Source organism: Miniopterus natalensis, chromosome 2 (assembly GCF_054644295.1).
Source record: "Miniopterus natalensis isolate mMinNat1 chromosome 2, mMinNat1.hap1, whole genome shotgun sequence".
In the NCBI taxonomy this organism is placed as follows: domain Eukaryota; kingdom Metazoa; phylum Chordata; class Mammalia; order Chiroptera; family Miniopteridae; genus Miniopterus; species Miniopterus natalensis.
This window is the reverse complement of record NC_142082.1, coordinates 173,313,323-173,338,377: the sequence shown is the minus strand read 5'-3', so window position 1 is coordinate 173,338,377 and position 25,055 is coordinate 173,313,323. Positions and strand designations below refer to the sequence as shown.

At 47.0% G+C, this 25,055-nt stretch overlaps 1 protein-coding gene across 1 annotated transcript in view; it reads right to left on the bottom strand.

The window, feature by feature from the left end:
- Positions 1-18,666: 18,666 nt before the first annotated feature.
- Positions 18,667-25,055, bottom strand: part of DRAM1 (DNA damage regulated autophagy modulator 1) — a 30,928-nt gene continuing 24,539 nt past the window's right edge. The window contains exons 5-7 of the mRNA XM_087813979.1: positions 23,104-23,162; positions 20,161-20,253; positions 18,667-19,269 (exon numbers count right to left, since the gene is read on the bottom strand). Of these exons, the coding sequence (XP_087670105.1) occupies positions 19,225-19,269; positions 20,161-20,253; positions 23,104-23,162 (197 nt within the window). The 3' untranslated portion in view covers positions 18,667-19,224. The remainder of the gene's footprint in view (positions 19,270-20,160; positions 20,254-23,103; positions 23,163-25,055) is intronic.

Genomic DNA, 25,055 nt, shown 5'->3' with positions numbered 1-25,055 from the left:
TGCAAGTTGTTGTATTGCTGTGTTCTGGTTTTCTATCATTCCCTACACACATACATTTTTGTAAAGGGATTCCCAGGCTACATTTATTTTTTTAAAAAAATTTAAAAAGTACATTTTTCTGTTTGTAAAGAATCAAAAAAGGTGCCCAAATTCCCCATGTAATAAATGTTGTTTTCTGATTCCTGACAGCTCAGATGTAGATAGGCCCTATATCTGATCACATAAAATATTAGCCCTAGAATATACTTTGAAAAAGGGATCCGATCAGAGCTTGGCTCAGGAATGGGGGTGAAAGAAAAGCCTTGACCCATCATGATTATAATCTGGATAATGGGCTTGATTCTGAGTGATGTTCCAGGATCCCTGGAGAAGGGGTCCAGAGTGGAGTGTCCAGGTGGGTGGAGGCTTCATGACGGTGAGCACACGTTCTGAATGGACAATTCTTTTCATAGCAGTTTGGAAGCAGGGCTGGAAAGCTGCTGCCAGCTGCAGTGGTGTGGCCATTTCCCATGTTCCCCGGGGGCAGGTCTGTGGCTGTCATTGCATCTGGGGGATTTAATTTAAATGCCAGGAAGAACTTTCTCACTCTAATGATTGTGAAAGGCAGACACAACCATGGCTGGAGAATATTGTTATCTGTGGAAATTTGAAGAAAGTATAGGAAAAAATCTTTCACACATAAAGGATATGGATTGAGTATTGCCACAGTAGAAAACAGGAAGAATAAAAAGCAGTGGTATATGGTTATGAGCAGTGAAAACAGACCTGCATTCAATCCTAGCTCACTAGTTCAGAGATTTGGGTCCATTTCCACAAACAATCTTATCCTACCTCTGAGAGTGACTGTGAGGTTGAAAAAAAAGAAAGATACAATAATATGGGAGGTGTTCAATGTACAAGGGTGGGCGCAAGTAGGTTTACATAATACAAATAAATAATACAATAATTAATAAATAACAATATAAGAATAAACCATGTTTTACATACAGCTGTAAACCTACTTATGCCTGCCCCTGTATACGCATTTCCTCCTTTTCTCAGGACTCTTTCCCTCTTCTGTGACTCTGTGGTTCAGCACTAGGAACTTTACAAAAAGCTTAAACTGCTTAATTTCTATGTTTCTGAGAGAGGTGAGTGGGCGAGATGGATCAGAAATCAGGCAGAGTTGGGCTTTGCTTGCTGGCCCAGCAGCCCCCTCTCACTTTCCACTTTTTCTGCTCTTCTCAGTGGGACAAGAAGGAGGTTGTCAAAACCAGATGCTCCACGTGGAGTGCAGTCACGGGGGGTGCGGGGGGATGTGAATGTTGCTTGTGCTTCTTGCTGTCTGTGGAGATGAACACCTGATATCTCGACTGAATGAGCTTCTATGCGAGTCAATGGAATGCGCAGGCAGCTAGGAGCTCAGGCATGGGCCAGGCTGATGCCGCCCTGGGTGGCCTGGGGACTCAGTGAAAGGATGAGACGAGGTGAATGCCGAGGACCTTCCAAGCTCAAAGTCCCTCTGAACCTGCAGTGTAGAGAATTTCTGTTGGAGGAGAATGATTTCTCTGTTAGTTTCTGTGGGTTATACTCCTGAATCTTGTTTATACTTACTCTTGAAGAAAAACATTTTAGTCTATGTAATATTTCTTTCCTAATGGGATGTTCTGAATAGGGGCAGCATGGGGTTGGGGTCGGTGTGAGGCAGGGAGAAGTGAATGAGGGAGGGTGCAGGGAAAAAAATCACAGTGTCAGCTTAGAAGCAGTCACTCCAGCTCTTGAGTTGACTTGAATAGGGAGGTCTGCCTGCTTCTTCCCAGGAAAATGTCAAAGAAGTGACAAGTGAGAAAAACTTATGTACAGTTGCCCTGGCTGGTTTGGCCCTGTGGTTAAAGCATCGGCCTACAGACTGAAGGGTCCTGGGTTTGATTCTGGCCAAGGGCACGGACCTCAGTTGCAGGCTTGATCCCTGGTGGGGCACATGCGGGATGCGTCTCTCTCACATTGATGTCTCTCTCTCTCTTTCTCTCTCTCTCTCCCCCACTGCCTCTGAAAAACAATGGAAAAAATATCCTCAGGTGAAGATTTAAAAAAAACACTTATGTACAGTCCTTTTTTCCCCACGCCTTTTATGGCCTACCACGTCGTTAGAAAGTCTGATTGTGTAAGTTGTACACCCGAAGTTCAGAGAAAAATATAAATTAAAAATAACATCTCTTGATGCATTTTGTTCTTTTCTTTACCAGTACAATTTTTTTTTCCTTTCAGAATGAGAGAACGGATGAAGGAAAGAAGAATTCCCTTTTCAATGCCTAGGCTCTGAGGTTAGTCCAATAAGAATTTCTACTGTCAAATGTAGCTGCCCCCAAGTGGATACAGCCAATGACAAGCAGTTGAAAGAGTTGCTGTAGATGATTTTCTACCTATAAAGGTCAAGGGCGAAAGGGCTATGTTACCTATCCTGATTCTCCCCCATTTTTTCTTCAAAGGAGGAAGAGGGAGAAAGAGATCCAAAAGAAAGAGGAGCTGGCTCTCAGTAGCTTTCCATTCAGTTGGAAAAAAATCGCTTTGGTTGCTACAACGTGGGTTTGCCCTTTCTGGGCCAGTTTGTGGAGAGACGGCCCTACTGCAGTCCACCAGTGCCCCCTATCGTCCATTTCAGGAAACTCACAGGGCTGCATGCACTGGTAAACCCTAAGTGGTCTTTACCCCCTCTCAATTATTCTGACAAGAAAATCTCAGAAATTTAAAATAGTGATTCCACCTTTTATGCAACAGGGGCATTTTATAGTCGTTACACTTATCTTATAGAATTATTAATATTACTTTATACAGAATGTTAGAAAGTATCCTTAGAAAATATTTAGTCGATAGCTTTTTTAACCTAAGCGTAGGTATTAGTTCTGAGAGATATTAGCAGTTATTACGTGAGACCAAAGGAGAGTAGGAAATTCTGGGTTAAACAAGCATTCAGTAAATGTTAAATAATCAGGGTCTTTCTTGCTGGCCTCCTCAGAGCCTTTAATATAGGTTAGGTGTCTTCCGATAGTACTTGAAAATAGAACCACTTTTTATCCGAACTTCTTGCAGAGCCAGGATTCCAGAGAACACACTGGGAAAGAGCTAATAGAATCTTGATGAATCATTGTACAAATTTGGAAACTGAGTCCCAGGGAGGTGCCAGTGATTAAATGGTACCTCCATAAAATGTGTTTCCTTGGGGAATGGGAAATGGCATTGCCTTCAGCCAAAGACACTGAGAAACGGAGGTAGACCCCTGTCAAGCATGTTCCAACCCTTTGAGAAGAAGAATTTGCTTCTGGTATTTTCAATTCAATTTCTCTCTGTCTCTTCTGAAGAACTTTATTGTTTTATAAAAAGCCTTAATTCAACAAGTACTTTATATGCAAACAGCTCTGTGCTAGTTGAATGATACTCAGAAGGGCAAGATTTATACCACATTGAGTAAGAGCAAAGGTTTGGAGGTCAAGTTCTGAGTCTGCCACATCTGGCTAGGTATATTTGGACATGCTATTTGTCATATTTAAGACTCAAGATGAGGAAACAACGTACCTGTCCATTGATAGATGAATTGATCAACACTTTACATATATACATGGAATATTATTCAGCCTCAAAAAGGAAGGAGACCCTGCCATTTACAACAACATGGATGAACCCAGAAGACATTATGTTAAGTGAAAGAAGCCAGGCATAGAAAGAAAAAAAACCCCTGCAAGATCTCACTTACATGTGGAATCTTAAAAAGTTGAACACATAGAAGCAAATAGTGGAATGGTGGTTACCAAGGGGCAGGGAGGTGGGGAGATGTTGGTGAAAAGGTACAAAGTTGCAATTATGTAGGATGAATATAGTTAATCATACTGTATCGAATACTGAAAATTTACTAAGAGAGTAAGTTTTAGGTGCTCTCATCACAACAAAAATAGTAACTATGAGAGAAGATACATTAATTAGCTTGAATATAATAATTTCACCATGTATATGTATATCAAATCGTGTTTACACCCTAAATATATAAACTTTTTATTTTAAAAGTCAATGTAGTAAATGAAAGACTAAGACTCACTATCTAGTAAATAGAGATAACACTAATACCGCCTTCAAAGAATTGTGTTGAAGATTAAATTAGAAAATACATGTAAAATGGTTAGCACAGTGCTGGCACATATAAGTATTCAATAAACATTTGCTGCTGCTATTATTGTTGCTGTTATAATTCCTGATATGATTGTTGTTATGATTATTTTTATTATGATTATGGTCCCTGCCCTCAAGGACTTAATGGCCCTGCTGGAGAAAGAAGACAGGCACACCCAGAAACTTCAAATAAAGGAAATGGATCAGAGACAGCAACAGGTTTCATGTCACTTGCCAGCTCCAGTGAGCGTTTTGTGGCTGCCTCGGGGCTGTGCTGAGAATCCTGAGCTTCTGGCCAGCCTTGGCGGGAAAGAGCACCAGTATCAATTAGTGGTACTTTCCATGGGAATGGGCAGTGTGGGCACAAGGTTATATGGCATGCACTTGCCATTCTTCAAATGAATAATGAAATTCCAAGTGCGGTCGATTAGACAGAGCAGTCATTGCTGGAGAAGGCAGGCTAGCCGGACCTGGCAAATGGGTCTGATATGAAAGGAAGGAAAGGAAGGAAGGGAGGGAACGGTGTCTGGCACCAGGAATTTTGTGAGCATTGTGAACAAATGTGTCAGGGATAAAACCCACATGGCCTATTTGGGTGGCAGTAAGTAGACCAGCCTGTCTGGAGAAACATCTAATGCTAAAGACCAGCTCTACAAACATGGTAAACAGAAATGCTGAGCTGGTCATGCAACATCAAACAAGCCACGCATTGCTCCCATAAATTTCCTCATGTGCACTGGCCCTGTGCCTGGATTTGATGTTCAGTAAATGTGGGCACCAGTGTCTCTACCACCATCCTCTCCACCACGGAGCTGCTCGCAGGCTTCTTCCCATCACCCTGCTCTTGGAGACCATCCTTTGGTGTTCCGTCTGTGACTGACGGCCAGAGCCTGTCACTCGCTCTACGTGCACTTCAGGGCATCCTTACAAATGGTTTCCATCCTGCACAGATGCATTGCAGCCCCAAGCATCTGAGATTTTCAACAAACGCACACATGGATAAAAAGTCATTGAAAATGAAAAATGAGGAATCAGCCTACCAGAAACGTCCATGCGCATCTTGTGCCTTCTCTATAATCAGTACTGGGCTAGCTCTGGGAGGGACATCAAAGAGGTGTTTATTAAAACCACAGATAAGGCCTGGCCGGGCGTGGCTCAGCGGTTGAGCATTGACCTAGGACCAAGGAAATTGAGGTTCGATTCCCAGTCAGGGCACATGCCTGGGTTGAGGGCTCGATCCCCAGTCGGGGGCGTGCAGGAGGCAGCTGATCAATGACGACTCTCTCATCATTGATGTTTCTATCTCTCTCCCTCTCCCTTCCTCTCTCTGAAATCAATAAAGATATATTTTTTAAAAAATAAAATGAAAATAGAACAAATAAGGGTGGGGCGTTTTGAAAAATTACTTGGTCAAGCTTCATAACTTTGCATAATGAGATTTCACGCATCCATTCTTTTTTACTGCATGTCTACCAAAAAGCAGGCCTTTTTATGTCATATAGAAATGAACTTGTGAGGTTACAAGTGACAAGAGACCTAACTCAAACTTATTTAAGCCAAAGAAGGGGTTATTATAAGAGATAATGTGATGTACTCGAAACCTTGGGCAAGAATGTGCCTGGGGCCTGGGAACACCTGAAACCAGGAAGCGAGGACCATCCAGGGCTCTCTGGTTCTTCTTGTCTCAGTACCTCCAGCCAGTCTCTCCCTTAGTTTCATCCTTCATTCTAGGTAGTGATCAGTGTTCTCCAGGGGGTGAAAAATAGGGGTTCAGTAGCTCCCAAATTTACCAGTGTATCTATCTAGCTTTGGCCACTAGAGAGAGACTATCTTAACATTCTCTCTGGTTCCAAGTAAAAAAAAAATCCCAGCAAAGGACTCATTGAAGCAGTTCAAGACAGGTCAAGTGTCTTGCAGGAGCAGTCATGAAACAATGTGGTAGCCCCCATGGGAACCACGGAGGTGGGGCCACAGGAGAGGAAGCTTCAGGAAGTAGGAGGGGGAGGTGCTGGGCAAACAAAGCAAGGGGTACCTGTTACATCTTCCCTTACATTTTTTCATGCCAGCTCAATCCAGCCATCAGCCAATAATTTCATTCACTTAATAAGCACCACCCAGCCGGTGTGGCTCAGTTGGCTGAGTGTTGTCCCATGCTCCAAGGGGTCACATGTTCAATTCCCGGTCAGGGCACATGCCCAGGTTTTGGGCTTGACTCCCAGTAGGGAGTGTGCAAGAGGCAGCCAATTGATGTTTCTCTCTCATTGATAATGTTTCTGTCTCTCTCTCTCTCCCTCTCTCCCTTCTTTTCTCTCTAAAAAAAAAAAAAAAAAAGTAAAAAACATTAAAAAAAATAAGCACCTATTCCCTTGCTGTTTGCTATGTACCAGGTACTGTGCTAGAGTTTAGGGATGAAGAAATGACTCACACAATGCTTCTTAGAGGGCTACGCATTCAGAGATACAAAAACTATAAAACATCCTTGGTTTTGGACTCTAGGAACTTACCCTATAGCTAAAGAAATATACATATTAACAGGTGGCAAGCGCCGTGCTGTGGATGATGCAGGTTGAAGGAGGCAGAAGGTAGTGGGGTCTGTGAGACCTGGGACACTCAGGGAAGCGTCTTGGAGAGGGTGATACTTCTGCAGGGTTTTCACAGGGGGAGGACGTTCTTGTTTAGGGCTGCGTGTGTTTCAAGTGCAGGGTTTTCATAACATCGTGCTGAGGCCCTCTGCAAGGCTCCCCGTGCATCTGGAGGCCTTCTGGACGGCAGCCACTGGCCAGCGGCCCTGCCCTTTCTCGGAGACAGGACTACCACCCACAGCTCTTCTGATAGCCTTGTTTTTATTGCCACGGCTGTTGGATCAAAGCCTCTGAGTTTGATGCAAGTTCAGAATAAGTTCCTTCAAGGATTAACTCATCTTTCTGGGCTCTGGGAGCTACACAAGCAACATCTGGTCCAGCCTGAAGAGGGATTCTTCACCCAAGGAGTTTCAGATTTCAGCATGTGAGCAGCCCTGCTTGAACAGCGTCATCGACGGGAAATGGCACGCAGAGACCTTATCTTGTAACCAGAGCTCTGTGTAACACTTGCGGTCATGTTTTGCACATGTCTGTAGTAAATGGTGCAAATTGTAGTAGGTTCTTTAGCACTTTGTGTCTTGCCAGAGGGACTGAATTTCACACTGATGGGGTCGAACCCCCTTGTGGGTTTCCTCTGGGGCCATTCCGTAGCCCATCTGTTAATAATACCCTCCTTGTGCACAGGCCAGCCCATAAGCTCACATTTTAATGCAGTCACAGGGATCTTGGTCAGTTCCCTTCGCCAGACCCCATCTGTCACCTCCCTGTCTGCCCATGCCTCCTAGAAAACCCTTGGTTGAAACCATTTTCTTGGCTCTTGGTAAATCCTGGCTTTGTTCCTCTGAGCTGTGTTTTTTATATCCCTGGTTCTGCCTCCTGCATCCCATGGCTTAGTCCCACCGCTCCTGGAGTTCTCTTCAAGGTCGAGGTGTTACCTTGTTCTTAAAGGTGAAACACTATAGTAGCTAATAGTTGAGTGTTGTGTGTCAGGAATGTATTATTCATCACCCGTGACTCACCAGTGAGGAAAGTGAGATTGAGCTTGACTGAATTGCCCCAAGTACAAGACAGGAACCCATGTCTGTCTTACTGTTAAGACTGTGTTCTTTTTAAGGGGTAAATTTAGGGACCCAAGGAGTCCCACATGAGAATACCTCTATTTCCAACTGGAGGAGGGAGAAGGAATGAGAAATGAGGAAAACCCAAGGAGTAGTGTCTCTGAACTCAAAGAAGAATGTTGAGACATAGTGAACTGTCTTCAGAATAGGTTGGAGAATTTTGAGGCCATCGGCCTAAAGAAGACTGTTGGCAAATGTTTTCATGAGATACTGCAGTAGAGCCCAGCTGGTGTGGCTCAGTGGTTCAGCATCATCCCATGCACCAAGAGGTCACGGGTTCAACTCCCGGTCAGGGCCATGCCCGGGTTGCAGGCTAGATCCCCAGTAGGGGGCATGCAGGAAGCAGCCAATCAATGACTCTCATCATTGACGTTTCTCTTTCTCTCTCTCCCTTCCTCTCTCTTAAAAAATTGATAAAAACATATTTTAAAAAAAGAAATCTTGCAGTAGAGTAATGGGTCTGGAAGAGGTCAGGTAGTGGGCAGACCAATGTAGACTGCAAAGAAAATGAAAGAGCCACTAGATGGAAGATGGAATAAAGCAATAGAGTGGGTGCTGTTCTGAACCTACTGAACCTGAGACTCCGGGGGGGCCTGAGAAGAGTTTGAGCAAGCCCTCCGGGTGATTCCGATGCACACGGAGATTTGTGAACCAGGACTACAGCGCAGAGATCCTCAGCCTCGGCTGCGCGTGGGAACCACCTAGAATCATGGTACTTCCGCCCCATTTCCTGAAATTGACTTAATTGCTGCGGGCGGAGGGGTTTTACAAGCTCTCCATGGGATTCAAACGTGCAGCCCGAGTTGAGAGCCTCTGCTGCTGTCAGAGAGGAGGCGGGAGGGTCACAATAGCGCAAGGCTGACTCTGGTTGCGCCGGGCATTGTGTTAAGGTCGAGCTTTTCAAGCCTCCCCGGGCATGAGGGTAACCCATCAGGTTCCCGGGTACTTTACAAGCATTGCTCCAGCGAATCCTCAGGACAACCCTGTGAGGAGGCACCATCGTGATTCCCATTCTACAGATAAAGACACCGAGCTTCCCAGAAGCTGCCTGACTTGCTCGGGGAGTTAAGTGCAAAAGCTCTGGTCTGCCAGGAAGTGGCAGAGCTGGGACTTGAAATCAAGTCTTCTTTGACCCCAAAGAACTCATTCTTAAAAAAAAAAAAAAAAAAAAAATGTGGTAAAATACACATAATAATAATTGCCACTTCCACCCAGTTAAAGTGTACAATTCAGTGGCATGAAATACAGTTGCAATGTGTGCAACCATCTCCCCTCTCCGCTTCCAGAACTTTTTCATCACTCCGCACAGAAACTCCGCACCCGTTAAACAATAACCCCCCTTCTCCTCTCCCTCCAGCCCCAGTAACCACTGTGCTGCGGTCTGTCCCTGTGAATGAAAGTATTGGTTCTAAATCACTGTTTCCACACTGGGCTCAAAGAAGAAATTGATCCAATGTTTTCCTTGAATAAGGGTATCTCTAGATAGGTGAGTCCCCCGCCTGCATCCCACGCTCCCCAAATACTGAACAACTTATAATTCCCATCAAACAGCATATTCTCTCCTGCCTCTGTGCCACAGCACATGTAACTCCCTTCACTGTGCCTTTTCCTGTCTCCCTTCCATTCAGCAGGCTCTATCCCTCCAGGCACGGCCACCCCTGAGGATCTGAACTGAGTGTATCAACTGGCATGATCCAGAGGCCAGGGCTTTGCAAACTAACCTGCACTCCAATTCCCTAGGCCCTTGTTAAAATGCAGATTCCGGTTAGCGAGTCTGGGGCGGGGCCCTAAGATTCTGCATTTCTGTCAAGCTCCTAAGTGGTGCTCATGCCACCGGCCCCTGGACCACTTTGAGGAGCGCGATCGGAGTGCGGTGGTTCCCCATGACGTGTTTACTGTAGTGTGTTCTTGCTGTTTCCCTGCTCCACTGTAAATACTTGAGGGCAGGAACACATCGTATTTATTGTTACGGTCCAGAGCCCAGCATTGTGTCAACCCAGAGTAACTCTCAATAAACGTTGAATGGCCCAGCCGGGCGTGGCTCAGCGGTTGAGCGTCGACCTAGGATCCAGGCGATCAGGGTTCGATTACCGGTCAGGGCACATGCCCAGGTTGCAGGCTCGATCTCTAGTCAGGGGTGTGCAGGAGGCAGCCGATCAATGACTCTCTCATCATTGATGTTTCTGCCTCTCTCTCCCTCTCCCCTCCTCTCTCTGAAATCAATAAAGATATATTTAAAAAAAGTTGAATGAATGAATGAATGAGCTCACAGGCTGGAAGGAAAAAAAGGAGCCAGATCTGCGAAAGGCCTCCTAAGCCACACTAAGGAATCTAAAATGTATCTTGAAGTCATGGGGAGCCCCTGAAAGATATTAAGTAAGCAGGGGATGTATCAAATATGTATGTGAAGTGTGTACGATGTATTGGAAACGACCAGGACTGAAATCAAGGAAACAATCGTAAGCTACTGCACTAGTCCAAGCAAATTATGAAGGCCTAAGGTAGTGATGCTGGGAATGGGGAGGAGGCAGAGGATCGAAGACCCCGTCTAGGGCTGACCACACGTCCCCATTTGCTTCAGACAAACTCAGTTTACAGCAGGGACACTTATGAATAGCGCCCCTTTCATTCCCCTAAATGCCCAGTTTGGATGATAATTATCTGTTCACTCTGTGCGCAGGAGACGACGTTTATATAGCATGCGATGGGGGAGGGGAGTCTACGGCATGACCCGCCAGCTCCTGCCCCGGGTGGCCCAGTGGATGGTCACACCATCCCCAGCTAGGCAGCCCAGGAGGAGGCGCAGTGGGAGAAACGGTTTTTCTTTAAAACTATTTTAAGTTTGACACTGAGTCACTGAAAAGCAGTAAGTAAACTGCAGCACATAGTGCGGCAGCAAGTCCAAGGGAGACACACGGATGGTGGACGTTTGGGGAACACTGGCGAAGGTACCACCAGACTGAGAACACCCTCCCTCCCTGAAGCGCGTAAGTGCATTCGCCTCAGAGCAATTTATTGTTTTAGAAAACCTGCCCTGTTCTGCCGCCAGACCAACCTCAGGTAGGAGGCCAACACGGCCAGTTGGTTCTGGGTTTTCTCAATCCCCACTTTCTCCACCTCGCCTCCCAAGTCGCCGGGGTGTCCATTCCAGCAACTAGCGGACTTCTGAGTATCTGAGGCTGAGCTGGGCCATGGTAGGCTCAGCCATCGGGTCGCCAGAACAAGGACGCGTCCCCAAGGCCTGTTAGCCGAGTCGGAGCATCCCCGGTTCGCCCCGAGCCCAAGGTCAGGGACCATGGCAGCCTTCTCCCTGGTTTACAAGCCGCGTGACCCCAAGCCCTTCCTGGTCTCTCCCCTCGCTTGCCAGGGCCTCGGCTTGCCCCCTGCGCCGCATGTCAACACCCGGGTAATTACTTAATAACCCTCAGCGCGTACCTTCTCCATCCCGCGGCCAGAGCCGGGATTTTCCCAGCGTCGGTTACAAGGTGGCTCTCACGGTTCCAAGTGCCATCAAGCGGAACAACAAACTCACACACCAGAGCCTCTTGAGGGGACTTGCAAACACAGCCGTGGCTTTTCAAGTATTAAGAGGAAATGACAGACTGAACCGGGTGCAGCGTCCACTTTAATACCCGCGTTAGCGGCCGTCAAACCAACTGGCCAGCTCTAAACACGTCCCTCTTCGCCTTAAATCAGGCGTCTGGGTGGTGCCCGCAACTGGCTCCTCGGGCTGGCCCGGAGCAAAAGGATCGATGGATCGAGGAGGGGAAAGGCGCCTTCCAGGCATCCCGATCCCTCCTGCTACCGCGAGCCCGCTGAGCGGAGCTGGGAGGGAGACTGAGGCCCGGGGCTGCCCACGCTTCCTGCTGCTGCCGGAGGCTCCGCTAACTCTGTGCCGTGCTGGGGGTCCCACACCAGGCCCAGATGTCTGCAGTGTGGACCTCGCCCATCCTGGAGCAGCCGAATGGCCTTTCCTCTGGGTCCCACTGTGACTTCCCCCTTGAGGAGCGGAGAGCAGATCTTCCTTTCCAAACAGAAAACAGCCCTGAGTCTGTCTCACTGCACCAACCAGAAGCAAAAGACACTAAGAGTTGAGTCCCAAGAAACCGGAGCCTTAACTGTACTGAAATCGCCCTGCCCCACGGCCTCACTGCCCAGGGGGGTCTTGGACACTCAGTGTTCCTCCTCCAGGGTCATGAGTGGGTGCCAGGGGGCTAGTCTCAAACTGCCACCAAAGGCTGGGGGTGCCCTGCCAGTCCTCTCTATCATGTTTCTACTCTTGCCACCCACCGCCGACGCCCTGCCCCAAGTCTTAGATGCACAGAGTTCAACCAGGACCTGCCCTTCTGAAGCAACAACCCAAACATTTCACCCAATTTTCTCAACTTACCGGTTTAGGAATTTCACTCCTCAGTGCCTTGTATTATGTGACCCCAGAAAAGCTGACAAAGTAATTCATAATCACACTATGATGGTTCATAATCCCACTGTCCCATTAGGAAAGGTTGACTGCAGGGGTCACAGCTCTGGGTTTGGTCTGAGCCCCGTCACTTGGTACTTGGCACCTTAACTTCCTTAATTTTTAGTAAAATGGGCTATGGTAATGTGCCTTCAGTGTGGTAGATACTCAGTGTTAACAGAACCTGAGGTAATACACGAGGGCAGACAAATGTCCTTGGTGGTTAAGCCCAAGGCCCTAAATTCCTGGTGCTGGGGGAAAAAGGCAATGCAAATAATATGTTCTTTTTCTAAGCAACAAAAGGATTTTAGGGCAGTGAAACTACTCTGTACGATACTATAATAGTGGGTGCCTGCTATTACGTATTCGCCCAAGTCTGTAGCATGTACACCACCAAGGGTGAGCCCTAATGTGAGCTGTGGGCTACGGGGTTTGGTGATGTGTCAATGTGAGTTCGTCAGTTATGGCAAATGCACCACCCTGGTGGGAGACGAGGGTATTTGGGGAGGCTGTGAATGTGGGGGGGGGGGCAGGGGATGAGAGGGAATTCCATACTTTTCACTCTGTTTTTCCACAAACCTAAAACTGCTCCAAAGGGTCAAGTTTATTTAATTTTTTAAAATTACATAAAAGGTACATTGAAGCAAAATTAAAGCCTATGGATTCTAAATATTCTAGGTTTCTCAAAGCTAGAGTTTCCTTTCTCTTTTTGTGTACCCTGAATTGGTGGTGTCCCCCACTCACTGGGTCATTCAGCACAGACCACCAACCTATAAGATCAGGGAGGGCCAAGTGGCCTTGTGGGTTCCCCCAGGTGTTCTATAGATTCCCCCAGGTGTTCTGTAGGTTCCCCCAGGTGTTCTGTAGGTTCCCCCAGGTGTTCTGTAGGTTCCCCTAGGTGTTCTATAGGTGCCCCAGGTGTTCTTTAGGTTCCCCCAGGTGTTCTATAGGTTCCCCCAGGTGTTCTGTAGGTTCCCCCAGGTGTTCTGTAGGTGACCCCAGGTGTTCTATAGGTGCCCCCAGGTGTTCTATAGATTCCCCCAGGTGTTCTGTAGGTTCCCCCAGGTGTTCTATATGTCCCCCCAGGTGTTCTATAGGTTCCCCTAGGTGTTCTATAATGAAAAGGGGAAGGGAATATCATGATTGATGACTGATGTCTATAAAAGCACAATGTTCTCAGAAAGGAGGTGTAAGTGACGTGGCAGCCTTTCAAAGAGATACGCAAAAGAGAAAGTGGAACAAGATGAGAAAAGGCAGTGACAAAAGCAGGACAGCACTGCGAAAAGCCCACGAGGGCTGGGGACACTCTTGACCATGGAAAGGAGCCGGGGCGGAGGCAGGAGACAGGAGGGCTCTGTTGTCTGCAAAAGGGCGGCGGACAGCCTTGCTCCCCTGCCCAAGGTGTTTACGGGAGGATGAGAGGAAGTGTCCGCCGAACAATGACCAGTCAGCTGGCCTCTGTCCACAGTCTGCCGCAGAACCCACATCTGGGCCTGGGGATGAGTCAATGAGTCACCAAGGAAAAGTGAACTTATAGTCGGCATCCTCAGTTTAGAAGAAAGTGTGAAAGAGTTGGAAAGACTTTCAAGTGAAAAACACTCGAGTAAAAAGATTCTAAAGGCAAGGTGAAGACAGTGTTGGTCAGATGAGAGATACGGTTCCCAGCAGCCCCTCTTACGGCAACTTCTCCCACAGATTTCCTTGCACGTGTGCTCAATGGTGTATGTGCAATGTCATCCACTTGTAATTGCCAAAGTCTGGAAACCACAAGATTGTTCATCAAATCCAGGACTTGTTCAGTACATGGGGGCAAAGCCCTACGTGGAATCCAGGACAGGTGTGAAACAGAAGTAGGAAGTCAGAAAGCTCTATGTGTTGACAAGGAAACATCTCTCAGATCCAGTGCTTAGGCAAAAAAGGAAGGCTCGAAAGTACAGCATGCTGCTTTGGGGGTAGAAGTTAAAAGGGAAACATTTCAAAATATGTGTTTCTGCTTGTATTTCCATAAAATGTGGGGACCTGCAAGGAGAGGAGTGAGTTGAGTGAATGTGGGTAGAAAAAAATACAAAGGCTTTTGCAGAGAATCCCTTTTTATACTGCTTTTGATTTTTTGAATCATGTGAATATTACTGATTTGAAATTTTTAAAGAACAAATGGCCTGGCCGGCGTGGCTCAGCAGTAGAGCATCGGACCTAGGATCCAAGAGACTGCGGTGGGATTCCTGGTCAGGGCACATGCCCCAGGTGCGGGCTCAATCCCCAGTGGGGGGCATGCAGGAGGCAGCTGATCAATGACTCTCTCATCACTGATGTTTCTCTCTCTCTCTCTCCCTTCCTCTCTCTGAAATCAATAAAGACATATTAAAATAAATAAGAACAAATGATTCGGAGAGTGGGGTAAGCAGGAGCAGTTGAGTCCGCACTTACCTAGAAATTTTCTTTCCACCCCAGCACAGTGAGTCCAGATAACAGGAGTTCACTGTATTTGCATATTGTTGGTATCTCCCTCAGCATTTTCCAAGCATTGAGTTTTGGAGGTCACTGTCAACCCAGCCCCAATATGAGTTTGGCATCCTGCTGTCCTTCATTTTATTATTATTATTATTATTTTAGAAATATATCTTTATTGTTGAAAGTATTACAGATGTAATACTTTTTTCCCCCATGGATCCCCTCCACCCTGCACCCGATCCCCCAGGCCTGTGTCCATGCCCTTCGTTTTAGAAGATGAGTCTGCTAGGGGTGACCCAGGAGAGTCCGAAGCCTGTCCTCCAGGGCCGAGGCTGTGGTTGCTCTCTTGTGCAACAGGCAGGACACAGATTCATGACTCTCTGGCCTTGAGAATGCAGGGCACTCAGAGTCAGATCAAGAGTATGTGTGTGGGGAGACAGCTGGGCTCACCGATCGCCAGAATCCAGGGGCGGGAGCGAATGGGACACTACTTATCACCTGCCCACCCCTCCTTCTTCATTCCAGGCCCAAACACCAGACCAGCATGTCTCCAACTGTGTAAAAAATGGGAACGTGGGATAATGCCACATGTGAGGGATGTTAGGAAACCCACACACAGCACACCACGGATGTCCTTAATTTGGTTTATGAAATGCAATTTCTGTGGAATCCTTTGTGTGTTAAGGGGAAAAAAAGACCCACTTAATTAGAAATCGGGAAAACTAGTTCCCAGCTAGAATCTGCAGCCATCTGGCAGTAGACGCCCTTGCAGGTCACTGAACTTCTCTGCCTTCCGCGTCTGAAACAGTGATCATGAGCGGCCTGACCGAGCTCCCAGAGGTTAAGTAAGAACACAAGAGGCTTGAAAAAGCACAGACATCACTTCGAAGTCAACCGAAAGCATGTTTATTACCTGCATGGCTTACATTTTCTTTCTTTTTAACCTGGAAAGGTTGTCGGCAAGTATAATTTGGTTCCTCTGAAAGAAGTTAGGTTGGCTTTTCTGGCATATGGGGGTCAGGCGGGGAGCAGGCCCGGGGGAACTTTAAATCCGCGGTAGAATCTTGCTTTATGTTTGTCCATTTCCCAATCCTTTCTTCTGAGAAACAACTTTCGCCCACCATCAGCCTGGTAGCTGGGGCAGGTGCTGACCCCTTTCTTCTCCAAAGGTGGACATGAGACCCAAGCCAGCCGATCACAGGCAACGAGTTTCAACCCACTGGCTATTGTTGGAAATACTGAGAAGTCCTCCTCTCCACTGGACAGGTCCTGGCCTGGGGTTCCCAGGAGCCTGCCTGAGAATGATACTGACAGAGGGAAAAGCAGAGCTGACCAGAGAGAATAAAGGGAGTCCTGGTGGCACTTTTGAATCCAGCCATCCCTAGAGCCAGCTCCATCCCTGTACTTCTGCTACTTGAATGAATAGATGCCCCTCTTCCTCTGAGGAACTTGGTTATATTTCAACTCTGAGAGTCTTGACTGATGCGAATTCCTGAAACTAATGTTCAAGAATCTCTACAAAGGTGCCAGGTGCGTACTGGAATGACTGGAGAGATCCCTTCGTAAGTTATATAACTGTCCAACCACGATGCTGTACATCTGAAACTAATATAAAATAATATTGAATGCCAACTGCAATTAAAAAAAAAAAAAAACACACCCGGCCAGTGTGGCTCGGGATCCAGGAGATCACGGTTCGATTCCCGGTCAGGCCACAGGCCCGGGTTGCGGGCTCAATCCCTAGTGGGGGGCGTGCAGGAGGCAGCCGATCAATGACTTTCTCATCATTGCTGTTTCTATCTCTCTCTCCCTCTTCCTTCTTCTCTCAAATCAACAAAGACATATTTTTAAAAAATAAAAAAGCACAATAAAATAATAAAATGAATCTCTACAAAGATGAACCATTGTGCTCACATGCAAAGCTATATGAATTAAGAAAACATAAGGTTTAAACTAAACCTTTATAAAACCCAGTAGAGCTAGAATTGTTTCCCTGATAAATACACATCATCGTTGTACCCAGAGGCAACGTAATATAATTTAACAGAGACACAAAGCACTAAAAGAAATACTTCATTTTATTTTACTCTTTCAGCCACGAGGTCCAAGAAAATGCAAGTTCTTGGAAATGAGAAATAATACCCAAGTGTGGATCGGACCAGCTATAGAGGTTGTATGAAATCAGCACGGATTGTCTGGAGCGAGACTGGCCTTCTCAGGTGGCCGGGCCAGGCAAAGAGAGTTGTCACAGGACGGTGAGGCCCGAAGAGGGAAATGTTTACAGCACACAAAGCAACAGTGGACAACTACCGGTTCTTCACTCAACTAGTGAATCGGAGCTCATCTCAACAGGCAGCACTACAAATATCCCCAGCCATTCCTTTACTTGTTCACGCATTCCTTCATGCACTCAGTGAGCATTTATTAGGCACCTGCTGTGTGGCAGGAGGTACCCGCTTAAATGCTGGAGTTACAAAGATAAAGATTAAGGCACGTACTCTGCCCTCAAGGAGCTCCCAGTGCACTCCCGGGGAGAGGTGGAAAGGAGAGGCCGTGCATGACAGGCGCTGGCATCTGGTCCCAGGGGGACCAACCAGGGCTCCTTCGCCCACAGCTCCGGGAACGGTGGTCGGCGTCCCTCCTCCCGCTCAGAACGGCAGCGCTCCACGCCGCTCGGTCAGCCTTGCAGGTCCAGCGCGACGGGGGACCCGTCGCAACAAGTCACAAGAGACCCGGAAATGGCTATCGGGTTCCCACTGCTGAGCACTTAGGGGACACAGTGTCATCGCAGAGGAGGCTGAACAGTGCTGGGCCTCACTCTGCACTCACCCCACAAGCGGTCCATGGAGGAGCCACCGTGGGCGCGCTCCCAGCCCCTCAACGCCGCCGGGTGGGCTGCTCTGCCCTGGGCACCTGCCCTCACGGTTTCCACCCACTCGGCCAGAGGGGGGTTCGCACGCGGAGAGCCCGGGAAGGGCTGTTCCTCCTCTTTAACTTTCAGGTGCAATCAGCCTTCACGTTGCAAGAAGCACTTCCGCTGGGACGACTTGCTTTTCATTTGTCATTCGTGATTTGGGCAAACAGGCAGAGTTGTAGGTGTCACTTAGCAAAGGCCCTGACTCACGGTCTGTTCTGCGTGGTGGGCAAACACCCAGCCACAGGCCTTAAAGGAGCCGCAGATAACCTGCCCCAGGGGCCTCCCCTCTCCTCTCCCTCTGGGCCCTGTGTTCTCTCCAACGTGTTCACGGGCACAGGCTGGACCCCTAGATGTGAGTCTCAGCTTCTGAGTCTGACGGGATATCCACTTATGCCAGTGACAATCCAGGAGGGTTCATAAATGGGCTTGCTAATGATTTTCCTAGGTGGGCTTGGCTGAGGCTTGGCACTAAGTCAAGTTTCCTTTCCGTAATCCTGCCTCCCACGAATGCTCCCAGGGACTCGCTTTCCCTCAAGGCTCAGCCTGCAACCTGGGGGGTTCCTGTTTGCTGCTCGCCTCCACATCACTCTGTTGCTGGGAGGTTTGTGATTTCCAGCCCGCCTTGCCGAATCCATCCCACCTAAAATTATGCCCACTACGGACTGCCCATCAGCGGCAAAGGGAAAACCTCCGGCTCCTGTGAGCAGGGCGGCTGAGCAGGGTGGAAGTTCAAAGCTGAGGTGGGCACGTTTACCTAGAGTTCATGTGTAGGGAGGCATTAAGGCTTTTTAATAAAAGCATTTTGCTGCCCAGCCGGTGTGGCTCAGGGGTTGAGCGTCGACCTAGGATCCAGGAGATCATGGTTAGATTCCTGGTCAGGGCACATGCCTGGGTTGAGGGCTCGATCCCCGGTTGGGGGGCGTGCAGGAGGCAGCCGATCAATGACTCTCATCACTGATGTTTCTATCTCTCTCTCCCTCTCCCTTCCTCCCTCTGAAATCAATAAAGATGTATACATATTTTTAAAAAGCATTTTGCTAATTTAGTTCATCTAAAAGTCAGAGTCCCATAGTTAGAGTTAATATATTAACTAAATCTTGATGATCACTATAAATTGAATTGTACAAACACCCTCACGATATAAAATTATCATTTATTCTCAAAATATCCCGATTTTACATGTTAATAAATTCCTCATTTAGTGTATTTCCAGAAATCACTCACACACAAAGAAATGACAAAACAGAATCTGTAGAAAAATAAGAGCTCTCCATTTTCCGTAATACCTTATCTTTTATGTAATGAATTTGTGAATATAAAAAAGTGTCAGTTTAGAAAAGTATAAAAACATTGCTACATCATAAGTGCTCTACATTCGCTAGGAAAACATACCTTTGGAAACAGTACAACTATAGGGAACTCTTAGTGGAATTCAAGTCCTGGGCGTGCCACAGATGCCTGCCTGCGGCGGGCCGGCATTCAAACCCTGCCTGTCCCCTGGGCCGCTTCTAGAAACTGTCCGCGACTTCCAACGAGTAAGATATTGTTCGTCTTTCTTCAAATGTCATTATTGAGTTCTGTGGATATCCTTAGGGTGACGCTCTAGCAAAAAAAAAAAAAAAAAAAAAAGGAAGGTTGAAAAGAAGGTCAACAATTCCAGGACCAGCTATGCAGCTCCCCAAAGCCCTGCAGCCCCCGAGACGTGACCTCACTGCGATTTGTACCGGGCTTGAGTTGGGTCTTCAAGACTTTTCTTGGCTCCTATATTCTTGAAGCTAATCCCAATTCACTTGTTCCAAAATGTATTTTTTACCTATAGCCAAACCTGATAGGGTCCCACCTCCTCTCTGCCTTGGGAACACTTTTCAACAACCTACTTTTATTGTTTTTAAAAGACATATGGCCCTGGGGTGGGTAGCTCAGTTGGTTAGGGCATTGTCCCAACACACCCAGGTTGTGGGTCTGATCCCCGGTCAGGACACATACAAGAATCAATGAATGAATGCATAAATAAGTGGAACAACACATTGATGTTTCTTTCTCTCTTCCCCGCCCCCTTCTCTCTCTCTAAAATAAACAAATAAAAAATTCAAATAAATAAAAATACTTATTTCTGGGGTGGGGGACAGGTGGAGGTGGGCAAAGACGGTGGAAATGGGGGATATCTGTAATAGCGTTAACAATAAAAATAAATAAAATAAAAAGACATAGTTTCTACTATGTGGAACCAGTAAGTGAGACCTCCTGAAGAAAAAATAACCAGGATGTATAACTATAAACATCGAACGGCAGAGAATACATGGAAACTTCACTGGTTGGTTGAAGCTGCTTGCCTTTGGGCATAAACTAAGCTGCACAATACATATATTTTTCCAAACACAGACTATTAAAAAGAAAGAAAAATCGTGCTCTTATTTCTTTGTGCAAGAAATTTTCTATGGATTTTTCCAATCCTGTCAGCAATTTATGACATTGAAATTGATAAATACCTACCTGGAAATCATGGATGAACGTTAGGAAGTAAAAAATAAAACCGAAGGCCACTGTCCATTCACAGATTGCACTCACCACGTGATATGCATAATCCTAACAGCAATCAGAGAGAGAGAGAAATTTAGCCTAAATCGATCCACTTTAGAGGATGTACTGAAATAATAATCAGGTCCGAGCGGAGGACAGAGCTGTCCAGGGAGAATCAATCGACCCCTTGAGGAAATACAGCAGGCAAGGCCGTGCAGGTGAGCCTCATGAGAATGTGGGTGCAATTATTCCAGAAGTGCTTTCTGGCTCTTGCACACTAGCTTTAAGACTTGTCTAAAGCCCTAGCCAGGGTTTGCTCAGTGGTTAGAGCACCGGCCCACAGACTGAAGGTTCCTGGGTTCGATTCTAGCCAAAAGCACCCACCTCAGCTGCAGGCTCGATTCCCCAGCCCCAGTCAGGGCTTGTGAGGGAGGCAACCAATCTCACACTGACGTTTCTCTCTCTCTCCCTTCCACTCTCTCTGAAAAATAATGGAAAAAATATCCTCAGGTGACGGTTGGAAAAAAAAAAAAAAGACTTGTCTACATAGTTTCAAAAGCAGAAGTAGAGCCATAGGATGGCTAAGCCCGGAATGCAAATGTGGACTCAGCAGAAGACAGAGCTTTCCAGGACTGGCTCGCTGGAGGCTGGGACTCCCCCCGTTGAAAGGCATTCAGCTTCGCGCAGTGTTTCCAAAGGTGGAGCGCATGCACCTAACGGAGACTGGCTCACTGTCACCACTGGGCTGTGTGTTCCCGCAGCTACAGAAAGTGTCCAGAAAATAGTTCTGCTTGACGTTATATGTAAACACAGCTAGAAATCAAATGCTGCTGTGACATCCTCACCGGCTGTCTTACTGGGGCAAGAAGGAGGGAATGGACAGAAAGAACAAGCATGGCTTTAACTGGGGTCCCAAGGTCAGCTGCCTACGGAGGCCAGGAGATTAATAAAAATAAATGAAACTGAGAGTTGCAGAAAGAGAGGGAAGTGGGGAGCCCATGCTTATCAGCTTAATTCCATTTTCACCGAATGGGAAAATGCGACACGAGTGTTGCTTTAAAAAGGTAGAAAGAGCCCTTGCGGGTGCGCTGGGCCGCGCGGGCATCGCTCTGGGCACCGGGAGGGTGCTGTTCGGATCGCGGGACGCGGCCAGTCACTGTGTGTCGCTCTCACATTTCTCCTCCACCCTTCCTCTCTCTCTAAAAATCTATTAAAAATCTTTTTTAAAAAAAAGTAAAATCAAAAGTGTGAGAGGGGCAGAGAAAGAGAGCGAGAGGGAGATCTCCTGATTTTTAAGGGCTGGAAAAACGTTAAAAGCATTTTTAAGCACCGTCTGAGTGAAACCTAACGTCATCTTTCCGTCACGCACCTGCCGAATGAGGCCTGCGGGCTCCCAGGCCTGGCTTCAAACGGACCTGTTTTGTTTCTTTGCTTTTTTTCTCCTTTGCTTTCTGCTATAGATTACAAGTGTAAATAAATGTGCTGGATTACAAGTCAGTTCTACGGAGACAGGTGTTTTCTGTGATCCAGTTTTCATTTTCAAAGATTAACTGAGGCAGGTCAACTCTCGGGCACCTCCGCTTACCCCCCCCCATGGGCAATACCACCCACCCCTCTCCTCACCCAGGTCACACTGGGGAGAACCTGACCACCCCACACTAAGGGGGCAGAGAACAGAAGTTGCCTCCTTTTGGCGACAGAACCAGGGGATCTGCCCCATCCCCTTATCATCCCAGGACAATAAAGGCGGCTTATAAATTTCTGGCAGAAACTTCTTTAGCACAATACTAATGAAAGTATGCTGAACCGGCAGTCCAGATTCCTCCGCTATCCATGTGTGAGTGCGGGCCAAGCTCTAACGTCCTTGCTACCTACAATGAGACAAGGACATTCCAGTTCTCACCCCCCTACCCAGTCAGTTAAGACGCAGGACTGCACAAGGAAAGCTCTACGGCAGCACCCACCCGTCCGAGGCAGCACCCATCCGTCCGAGGCAGCGCCTAAATGCTCTCCATTGAGTGAATTCATGCAAAGGATTTTCTTTCATTTCTTGGTATTGGGAGCAGAAGGCAATCCAAGAGTGGCATGGTAATTTATGGAGTGAACAGAAAACCAGGTACTTTTCACATTTTTAAGATTAAATATGAAATGAAAAAAGATTTTCAACTGTCTGGGGATATGCTTTGATGAATCCGGCCCGGCAGCTGATTTTTGTCTGATTTGTGGGGCAAAGTCTCCCCCAAGTGGTTGAACAATAAAGTACACCTGAGGCTGCTCTGCTGTGATGACTCACTTTCAGGAAGCACTTTTTTTTAATTTGTCTGAATCATTCTCTCCCTCAGCACCTTCCGTCTCTCCCTCGTCTCCTGCAGGCTCCCATCCCGCGCCAGAACCTTCCTCTGGCCATGCTGTCCCGACCTCCAGTCACCTAACTCTGGGCTCCTAACTCTGGTCACCTAACTCAGGCATGAGCCTCTATGGCCACCTCCTAAGTCCCTGAACAAACCAGTCCAGGAAAATTTATACCTGACCCTATTTATGTGTCACTCTCCCCTGAAACGAGCCATCCACTCACACCGAAGCTGGACTCATGCTTCGCCTGGCTTCCATACACCGTCATCCACATTGGTCCCCGACCCTTAAATGCCCGACCCCTTTTACTAATCATAGATGAACTGTTTAAGAGAGAATCAGGAATTCAGAATTTTGAAACTAATCCCAGGAACCATCTGGGATTACCCCAATAGCTACTTCTGACCCACAAATTGCCAAATAGTTGAACAGTAAGTTAATCATTTGCTTCCTATTTTGCAACGTGTCCTAAGAAATGGCAGTGATCCTTCCTAAGAAGGCTTCACCCAGCCGCACTCACATCACCCGGCTTGGCAACCACATGGAAAACTACTTGAATTTTACCTTTTCTTTGGGATTCCACTCCAGCTTGGTTATGGAAATTAGTGAAGCACAGGTAATCACTAAAAAAAAGGAAACTGTTAAGGAAAGTACTGAAGAAAATAGGTCCATCAAAGTTAAGACTAGATTACTATTTTAATATAATTACACAGTGTTAAAATATTTCACCTCACACCCATTAGGATGACTACTATTGAAAAACAAAAATTGAGTGTTGGTGAGGAGATGGAGACACTGGAACCCTTCTGCACTGTTGGTGGGACTGTAAAATGGGGCAGCCACTGTGGAAAACAGTACAAAGTCTCCTCAAAAAATTAAAAATAGAATTTCCATATGACCCAGCAATTTCAAAGAGATATTTGTATATCTGTGCTCATAGTAGCAATACTCACAACAGCTAAAACCCAGTGTCCGTTGAGAGATCAATGGATAAGCAAAACGTGGTCTAGCCGTACAATGGAATATTACTCAGCCTTGAAAAGGAAGGCAATTCTGCAAAATGCTGCAACGTGGCTGAACCCTGAGGACGTGAAGCTAAGCATAACAAGCAGGTTACAAAAAACACGAGGACTATGTGATTCCTCTTATATGAGGTACTCAGAGTAGCCCAGATCATACAGACAGTAGAATAGTGGTTTTAGATGCTGAGGGAAGGGGAAAATAGGGAGTTATTTTTTAACAAGTATAGATTTTGTTACAAGATGAAAAAATAATGGAATGAATGGTGATGATGGTTGCACAACATGTATTTAATACCACTGAACTATACACTTAAAAATGGTCCAGATGGTGAATTTTATGTTATGTGGACTTTAACACAATAAAAAAATCTTAATACCAACATTTCTGCAACGGAAACAGGTTATAACAGCTTCTTATCATCTCAAACAGTTTTGCAAAATAAAAGAAAGCAGAGCAGATTCTGACCCTTTTATGATCATACTTCCGTTTCTAATAGTTTTAAAGCCTCTTTATTTTTTTCATTTATTTGTTTTTTAGTTCCACGTTCTGGGTACCAGGTACCATGCTACAGGGGGAGAAGGGAGAGGCGGGGGAACCCTGGCCACCCGGCCTTGGCCTCAGCTCCCAGAAACATCACAGGCTTGTCGAAGGAAGCGCAGGACTGAGCCACGTGAGAGACAGGGGTGGGGCGCTGCGAGGAGGCAGGGGAAGGAGTATTAATTCAGAGTGGAAAGAGGCTGGGGTGTCAGGGAGGCCTTCCGGCATTGAACTTATTCTAAGCTGTGAAGTTTGAGGAGCCCTCCAGAGCAAAGCTGTCACACAGAAACACGCCAGCCGCAGGCTGATGCTGTTTCCAGCAGCTGTGTGGGAGGCAGTCGGGCAGGCATGAGCAGAGGGGAGCGAGGCCAGGTATGGAATGTGACCAGGGCGGGAAGCCCCGGGTGCCTAGCAACGGGCAAAGCTGGGCAAACAAGGACTCGTCCCCAGGGTGACCTTTCATGTCTCGACAGTCATGCGGTAGGACCCTCCCCCGCTTAGAGGAAGAACAAGGGGCCCGAGAAAGGCCTCATGACTCCCTTGCACAACCGCTCCCTTAAGCGTCAAACCCTCAGGATGATGAGGTTCTGACCCCAATCAAGTGATTTTGGAAGCAGAGCCTCGGGCCTGTTGACCACAGAGACAGAGCTTTGGTCAAACTAGAGATAACATCTAGGCCTCAGTTGTGTTTCAGCTCCAGGCCCAGAAAAGCAGCAAGGCCAGGAGTGGCAACACCATGGATGACATCAGGACCAACTTCAATGGCTAATGGCCTCCTGCCCTGGCACCTAGCAACCAGGACCTTGAAAGGACACACCTGGAAAAGCTGATGAATGTTCTATTGAGATCCCTGCCTTTAGAAAGGGGATAAAAACCCTCAGGATGGAAGACCTGGTGCGCTCTCTCTCTCTCTCTCTCTTTTTTTAATATATCATTATTGATTTCAGAGAAAGGAA